The sequence below is a fragment of the Porites lutea genome, chromosome 4, assembly GCF_958299795.1.
Source record: "Porites lutea chromosome 4, jaPorLute2.1, whole genome shotgun sequence".
Classification (NCBI taxonomy): domain Eukaryota; kingdom Metazoa; phylum Cnidaria; class Anthozoa; order Scleractinia; family Poritidae; genus Porites; species Porites lutea.
Genome location: NC_133204.1, coordinates 6,139,404 through 6,148,173, shown reverse-complemented (window position 1 = coordinate 6,148,173; position 8,770 = coordinate 6,139,404). Strand labels below are relative to the sequence as shown.

The 8,770-nt window shown below is 39.2% G+C and overlaps 1 protein-coding gene across 2 annotated transcripts; it reads right to left on the bottom strand.

The window, feature by feature from the left end:
- Nucleotides 1-943: 943 nt before the first annotated feature.
- On the bottom strand, nucleotides 944-8,340 carry LOC140934941 (gamma-aminobutyric acid receptor subunit rho-2-like). Of its 2 annotated transcripts, none has more exons than XM_073384497.1 (8): nucleotides 8,241-8,340; nucleotides 7,324-7,445; nucleotides 6,477-6,544; nucleotides 5,862-6,082; nucleotides 3,736-3,818; nucleotides 3,155-3,292; nucleotides 2,464-2,849; nucleotides 944-1,534 (listed from the first exon to the last, which is right to left on the bottom strand). In XM_073384497.1, exons 1-8 carry the CDS (start codon nucleotides 8,312-8,314, stop codon nucleotides 1,151-1,153), a joined length of 1,476 nt encoding a protein of 491 aa, XP_073240598.1. In that variant the 5' UTR covers nucleotides 8,315-8,340; the 3' UTR covers nucleotides 944-1,150. The 2 variants fall into 2 exon arrangements, with proteins under 2 accessions (XP_073240598.1, XP_073240599.1); XM_073384498.1 differs by having other exon boundaries at nucleotides 2,464-2,756.
- Nucleotides 8,341-8,770: the final 430 nt, after the last annotated feature.

The following is an 8,770-nucleotide window of genomic DNA, read 5'->3' as shown; positions in this document are numbered from 1 at the left end:
GATTGTATCGATCAATCGGTAGAAATCGATGACACACTCGTTTCGTTTATCGATTTATCTAGATTTTACCGATTCCATCGATTTATATCGGAAGAATTACATCTGTTCTTAGCTTGTTCTTCTGTTCATCCAAAACTGAAAACTGCTTTGAATTCATGCAAACAGTGAATTTGTTGACAACTGAGTTGGAATCGAGAGTCAAAGGATCAAACAAATTGTTATTACTTTTCTTTTAAAAAATTCAAAAATGTTTTCTTTAATTTAAAACCCCCTTTAAAGTCTTCTTCTGATGGCCGATATTGGCCAGGTTCGTAGGCGCCCAGTTTTTTCACGATTTAGATCTGCCACCCTTTTAAAATAACATCACTTCCTCGTGTAGTTACTTCCCTGAGTAGCCAATAGATAAAAATCGAAATCGAGAAAAATCGTTAGCGATCAAGTGATTTTATCGATTGATAACGGAAAGCGGTGTTTTAGCCTGAATTTCAGGTATCCCTTCGACTCTCAGCTTGAGGATCTCTGAAATTCAGCTGGGAAGATCTTGTGCTACTTGCCTGTGTGAACTGCGATTGTAATTAAACCGAACCGTTTTTATTATTATGTACAAAAGGGTCGGTTTTAGAGAGAATCTTGTGTCTGTAATAGTTTCTACATTTCTTATTTTCATGTTTGTTGATCAGTTGTTACTCGTGGATGTGTTTTCTCAGCTGTACTATTTAACTCAATATGCCACAAAACAACAATGTCGGACTTACCCTTATAAATCGTTAAAATCATAAAAAATAGATAATATCGATTTAGACACAGCAATTTAGTTTATCGATTTTCACCGATTTCCGTTAATTTCCGATTATCCGTTATACCGATTTTTATCGATTGACTACTCCGGGACTTATTTAATTAAAATGATGTTCACACACCAACACGATACTCGTACACTTCAATCAAATTTTCTTTATTTGGCAATCATTATTTTCTTTACAAATTTTTACTTGTTTAAATTGTTTTCTCGTTCGGCTTTAGTCACTCCTTTAATCTGCGTCACCTCTTTCTCAGACGGTTACATTTGATTAAAAAAAAAAAAACTCATGCTAAAATGTTTGTTAAAAATATGAATCGGTAAATGTACAAGCACATTAACCAAAATGTTTCAATAAGTTTCTCCTTCAGAGACTTTCTGGGCTAAATCTTGACCTCCATAAATGAAAGACACAAAATATATGATTAAAAAAAGTAAGTAACAAAACGGAAACAAAAACCTCGAGTTTCGGTCAATTTGGTTCCCTTCCATGGTGTAACCGATGGTTTTCTTTATTTTTTCCAGGAGTGATTTTTTCTCTGTGCTTGTTCTTTTCCTGAACACTGGTCGGGTGTGATTACAAGTTCTGAACGTTTTTTTCATTTCATTAAATTTGTAGAGCTGACCTCTTTTATCTTCTTTCGAAGTGTTGAATGCGTTATCTAACGTGTCGGTGAAAATGTACGATTTTCCGCCCATGGAAATTCGGATCTCCATCTTCTGATGATTATCCTCCTGAATCAAAAAAAAAAAAGAAAAAAAATTATTTCAGTAAGTGACATTTTTACCATTGAACATGAATGAAATAACATAGCATACAACTATGATGGTGTTTAATTTTCAGATTTGGCCTCTTTGCGAAAAAATAGATTTATACTTAGAACTTAAACATATGACCGAATTAACGAATATACAAGATTTCATGATCTATAATCTCGTGCTCTCATAAACAATGGCGCGTGAGAAACCACTAAGTTATTTTTGAAAAGGGTTAATACGTGAAAACAAAAAGATGGATTACAGGCCGGTAAAATTCATATATTTGCGCCTTAATTTGGAGCCCTGTCCAAATCAGGGTGCAAGTACGACATTAAAGCCCTCTGCTCCAGATTCGTTGCCTTCCTGTGCATGCATGATTGAATCATATTCGCCTAGAGCAAAAGTCTTTTAAATGCGTGAAGTGTTAAGCTTCAAACGATGGGAGGTGGGAAGGGGGTGAAACGCAAAAGGTTTTACCACTTCAAACCGGCAGTCGATTTCGGGCGGTGGACTAGCTCTCGAGAATGTCTGGGCGGTGGTCAATTGGTTCAAAGAGGCGCTAAGCAGAAAAATGGAGCCTGAAAACCTTCTCCCCTATATGGAAATGGCTAGATTCCATAGCTCAAAAGGAGGTTTGCGAGCCCGCGGGACTAAGCACCCCCACCCAAACCTTATTTTCACTAAAACCGCTTGGCACCGCCACCTCCTTTTGAGCTGTGGAATAAAGCCTCTACCCCCCCCCCCCCCCCACATATGGGGATGTTGCTCGCAGAGGACTAGGAATAAAAGCGCTCTCAATTTTTTCGTTCACCTGTTGTCTGCCATTAGATATCAAATCATTTGTTAACAAAATACCATTTTTAGGGGAATACAGCTGCTGTGAAAGAGCGTGTTAGTTTTCTTACCCACTCTCCTCTTTCAGCCAAATCGAGATGCGCCCTTTGTCCAGGGGTAAAACTACCCACGTACTTCATCTTTCTAGAGTATCTTAACACGAACACATATTCCACCAAGGTGAAAAAGATAAATCCAAACGACATAAGCAAGAAGTAGTCTATTGCCTTAAGGTAAGAGACACGAGGCAGCTTGGAGTTCACAGATCCCAACATGTAACAGATGGTCAGTACAGTGGTGATGCTGAGACCAACACGAGCGGGTATAGCGTCCGGGTCAATCCAGAAGCTCACCCATGAAAGAGCTACAATGCAAACGCAAGGGATGTACATTTGAAAGATATAGTACATCGTACGGCGTTGAAAATGGACGGTCACGGTGAGGCCGGAGAACGTCTCTGAAAAATAAGTACGCGGTTCATGTAGGACAAAGCACTCTAACAGAAATAAGCAAAGCTTAGAACACCAGGGAAAACAGGAATTAATATGAAAAAAGTCCTCCTAGGCATGTACTTAAATAGTCAGAAATGGTTCTTTTGCAAAATAGAGACTTCTTTTCAAGTAGAGGTCAGAGATATGGTCTAACCACATTCGAACGGCCAATAAAATAACCCATTCTGGATGTCTACTAATTGGGGCTAGTCTTATACTTGCATAACTTATTCAAGTTTTAAGGCTAACAGAGAAGTTGATAAACTGACACCTGAATGATAGAGCGGATGCTTCAGTTGTCTAGTTGCGTTCATGACAATGAACTGAGCCATTTCCTTGTCGTATATGAAAATTTCTGTTCCAGCTTTCTTCGTCCAGCTATATTTCAAATCTTCATTGTCATACGAAACTGAAAAAAAGAGATAGAGCTCACTGTTAAACAGTAGATCGTTTTACCTGTGTTAAATAAAGCAGTAGATTTTACACCTTTAATTTCGCTGTCAGTGGGTAATTGAGGGCATTTCGTTGGTATACGAACCTGTCTGTGAAAAACGGTCATACTTGAAAATATTTCAAACGGATTTTTTTTTGCGAAAGCAATCGTCGGAGAATCAACGACGATCATCCTCTTTTTTAACGACTCGCAAACAAGAAAAAGCTCCGTTTGTCTTTGGCTGATTAGTATTGATGTCATTGGCTGATTTGTATAGTTCAGGTTGATTTGTTCTCGAGTTTAAAAGTTCTGTAGCACGTGCGACGAGAAAAGCACATGCTTCATATGCCTGCTACTTCCACTGTGGAATAACTAAGGTCTGTTTTCGGTCCTAGAAGAGAAATAATTGCCTTACTCACAACTTTCCAAGGCTAAGTGGCAAATTTGATCGTCCAAAGGATACTTCCGCAAATTCATTTTGCAAGAGGCAGTAGATTTCATCCTAAAGACGTGAAGACATCGATCACAGTCGTATTAAAAACTCTATTGAGCATTATATAGAATGCATGGTTAATATAAAATGTATCTCTATAACGTTGAAACTAGGAAACTACTACGGATAAGACTTCTGCTGTATTTTCTCAAAATAGACATGCCGGTTCATACCGATAAAGAGATCAAACCCAACAGGACAGACTTCATTATTAAAGACAAAGAACTGAAGAAATGCGTACTGATTGATATGGCTATACCCGCTAAACGAAACACATCTGTCAAAGTGATTGAAAAGCTATCAAAGTGTAATCGAGTATAAGGACTTAGAGATCGAAATCGTAAGGATGACGGGCCTTAAAACAGAAACTGTGCCTTCAGTTATTGGAGCACTTGGCCTAGTTAAAAGGGGGCCTACTTGGAAAAATCCCTGGAAAAATCAGTATCAAAGAACTCCAAAAGATCAGCCTTATGGGAATAGCCCATATTTTACGATAAGTGCTCTGTACCAATTAAAGGATCACTCCCTCCAGCCGCTCCCAAGGAAACTGGTCGCTTCTTAGAGCAATAATAATAATAATAATAATAATAATGATGATGATGAGGGCCTTCATCTTTCTCGAAAGCAACAACTGCTCCCAATTGCAAAGTGCAAAAAGGATGCCGCCGCAGGAGCTATGGCTACAAAGACCAGCTCCTCATCAACAAAGCCTTCCTTGAAGAGGTGAGCTTTGCTACAAGACGACCACGATCGGTCTTGATAAATACCTCAACCCTCCTCCACGTTGTCAAAGACCCTGACGACAGGAAATCCTTGTACTCCATCAGCAGACAGTCAATGAAGTTCAATCGGGAACTGGGATTGCCTGCAATACCACCTGCCGAGGATGAGGCGAACACAACCAATGCCCGCAGAACAAAGGCCAAGGCCAAACACCAGGGTCGCCAACTGCTCAGGCTCAATTGGGAGTCAAAATCGCTTCACGGCAAATACCCACAGCGGGTGAAACAGGCTGGACCAAGACAAGACCCACAGATGGCTAAAAGCAGCTGGCCTCAAGGCAGAAACCGAAGGCTCTATCATCGCAGCCCAAGATCAAAGCCTCCCAACAAACTGGTAACAACACAACATCCTCAAGAAGCCTGACAAGGACCCAAAATGTAGACTGTGTGGCCGTTTCGACGAGACCGTTGACCATCTGATCTCTGGCTGCCCTGAACTGGCTAAAACTGAATATACCACCACCACAACAATGCAGCTGCACACATGCACTGGACGATCTGCAAAGTTTTTGGCATTGAGGTGAAGGAAGATGAGATGAGCATCACCGAGAAGGATAGCGTCATCATTCTGAGGGAGATGCCCATCCACACTGACAGGACCATCGCAGCTGATAGGCAGAACGTTGTGCTAAAGAACAAGAAGGACAAAACCTGCCATCTCATTGACATGAATATACCCCTCGACACCAACACCTCAGTCAAAACCACGGAAAAGCTAGACGTAACAAATAGAAAGACTTGAAAATACAGGTTGAGCGAATTTGGGGGCTCAAAACAACAACTGTCCCGGTGGTTATAGGAGCCCTTGGCACCATCAAAAAGGATATAGAAAACTACAACAACACCTGGCAACATCAACATACATGAAATCCAGAAAATAACTCTTCTTTCTACAGCCCACCTTCTCAGGTGGGTCCTCTCCATCAAGTAGAACCCTCTTTGCCTCCCAAAGTCCATTGTTTGGACTCGAATGTTGAGAGAGAAAATCACTCGCAATTACACTAGTATACCTTGTATATAATGGTAATGACAACGATAACGATAGCGATAGCGATAATGATAATGATGATATAACCACAAAGACGAACTAATAGTACTGTTGTTTCAGAGGAACCACTTCCTAGCCATATTACAGTTTTCACTCCCATAAAAATATTTACAAGGAACCAAGTTAATGTCGAACGTCTGGAGGAAAGACATTTAAACTACTGACAACGTTAACCAGAATCACCAGATAGTTAAACATGTGAATTAATAAAAAAACTGATACCTCGCACTAAGCATCATATGTCCACCATTTAAATTCACCCAAACTTTCAAGTTAGGCAGAATCGTCTCGTGTACGCTTGTTTGAACTGAGTTGACAAAAAAGGTGTCCGGAAGCCAGAATTTATCTGTGAAGTGTCCTCCAAGCGTAAGGGATTGGTTTATACCCAAGTCAAACCTCGGATCTTGCCAGAACAGACCAAGATACAGATCCAAACTAAAATCCTATCACAACAATAAGAAAGGAGAGATTTGGACCGGGATTTACTGTAGCATCTACCTAAGCTTCAGAATCAGACAATCCATTGATTTTGTGTCGTTGTGGCGACTAACTTCTAACTAAACGTCAGGGAGAAAATTTCATCTAACAGGCGAAATAACAGCTTTGACAATACATCAAAATGTGTTTCCCGAGCATTAACAAAATAATCTTTGTTTTTAGGAACCTTAATCGTAATCTTTTTAAGCTTCTCCTTCAATTTTCTGCGAACCTGCTGGTTTATTTTCCATATATTTAACCGAATTCAAAATCGGTAAATTCTAGCGAAGCTATGAAAGGAAATTGCTAAAAAACTTCAACAGTAAGAATATAAACAATGATTCCAACTCCAGAGCTCACCATATTTGCTTCTTGAATTTCGCCAAATGATAGTATTAAAATATCCACCTTAACATCCACTGATTTCACTGGAATGAATGAAAAAAAACATAAAACTTATGAGGAAATTTAACAAAAAAGTTATTCATCCCTGTATAATAATGAATTCATTTTAATAGTCTTGAAAATTACAAATTCTCGATTGGGTTCCTGGGGGTTGTACCAAACTTTGCATTGGGGGTGATCGGGTGTGAGTTTCTAATAAATTTTGAAAGTTCCCAAGTTTATGGCATGGTCTCATGGGCACTATCTTGGTAATGAACACAACTACCTCCTGTTTGATGATTGCCATTTCAGTTGATTGAACAACATGCACTGATATATTGCCGATAACTAATATCTAAAGTAAATAACGCTCATGATTTACAGCGTGGCTTGTACATACCATAGTTATTTTACCCATTCGTTTGTCTACAATGCACTAGTTTTTAGAGAGAAAATTCAGCCAGTGACAGGGACTACCAAACCCTACAGTATTACTAGTTTCCTTCTTCAGCAGGCACAGGTCGGCCCTATCAGTTACCTCGGTGGTAAACAGTGTGGTCTGTAATCAAACGAGAGAGCCGTAACAAGGACAAAACAGCTGTCGGGACATACTACTGTCCGGTTGATATGACAGTGCGCATGCGCCAGGTACGAAAAGATCAGTATGAGTTTCTAAAAACTTCATACCTACCCCACCCGACTTAAACGTCATAGGTAGGCCGTGAGTTTCCCAGAAACTCAATGCTGAACCCTACTGGCCCTAACCTGCATTTTGGTCTGTCTTATTGTTTTCTTTTAACACATCACTTAACCTCCTTCTCACCTCCATAGAAGGGTCTCATGTTTTTGTCATAGTCCTTCATTATAGAAGTCAGTAGACTTGACATGTTAAAGCTTGGCTGTATGAGTGTAGCATTTCTTGCAAGGGCACGTCGCTTACGTCGCCTAAAACGGGAGGTGAGAAAACAGCTTACAACGGGATTTTTTTTTTTTTCAGGAGTCGACAATCAACTCCTTTCTGCGTAAAGGTAGTCTCAGAAGTTTACGATTTCTTAGTTGTAAAGTTTTAGTGTAAGTCGGGCATTCATAGGTTGAAAACTTATCTCATTGGGTTTTAGTGGTAATGCGCCCTAATTATTCCTAATTTGAGTGTTTAACAGCTAGATAAGATATAATTTCTTGTCCTACGAGAAACATCACTATATTGCTTATTTCTAATCGAATAAATTTCTCTTTGTGAGAAACTGTGGTTATCGTCCTACTGGTCTAAGAAAGGAAATTTCCTTTCATCATAACTGAAGATAATTACACTACTAAAGCTGCATTAGCTTGAGAATTTCTTCAAAGCAACTGGTCAAAGGTGTCTCTCAAGTGCGTCAACACATTGAGGCCTCACGTCTAACATCATATGATTCCTACCCTTTCTTTCCATTTTGAATATGTGACCACATTGTTTCCTTAAAATTTCCTTTCACTGATTAACGTATTTTGAGATGAACACCTCTTCATCTGGTGATTGGCTTTGCGACCGTTTGCTTTGCTCCTTTGAGAAATTTAAGATGTTGCTTTTATAGTTGATAATGAAAAAATTTACTGAAAAAGACCCCTTTTTTTCATTATAAGAACGTTGATACTCGAGACATGCCTTCCGATTGGGCTCTGTTTCCACCAAAATTATTTTGTTATAAATTGTAGAGACAAAATCACTGTTTTAACATAGAATTAGGTACATAAACTTACAATGGGTTAGAAGCGGAGCAGTTTGATGCGATAAGAACCATCAGTATTAGAATATTTGTACTTCTGGATGACATATTGACTACGTAGACCTAAAGAGGAGAGTCAACACAAAATTATCATTTATAGGTGCACGGTGGATATATGATAGCAGGACGTGGTGAAAACCTTTTAGTTTCTTCCCAATAGTTGTCTTTTCTACGTGAATGGCCTCTATCCTACATCACCGAGTTTCTCAGTTAAAGAATCGGTCGACATCATGATCTACGTAGTTTTGTATTACGTGTAAAATAGAAGTGCTAACCGTAGGGGTATTTTGATTCTGTCACCAAGTATAAGTCATTGGCTTATCGAAATGATAGAAATTCAGGTATATCACTTAACAAATGTGCCACTGAGGACGTTATCATCTTGGTTTAGCTCGTGGAACAGTAAATTGTTTAAGTCTTGTATGCAGTAAGCAGTAGCTCATATATCTTAACAATACACAGCTCTCCACAATAATATATATTACTTTTTCTCCCCTGGTGGCT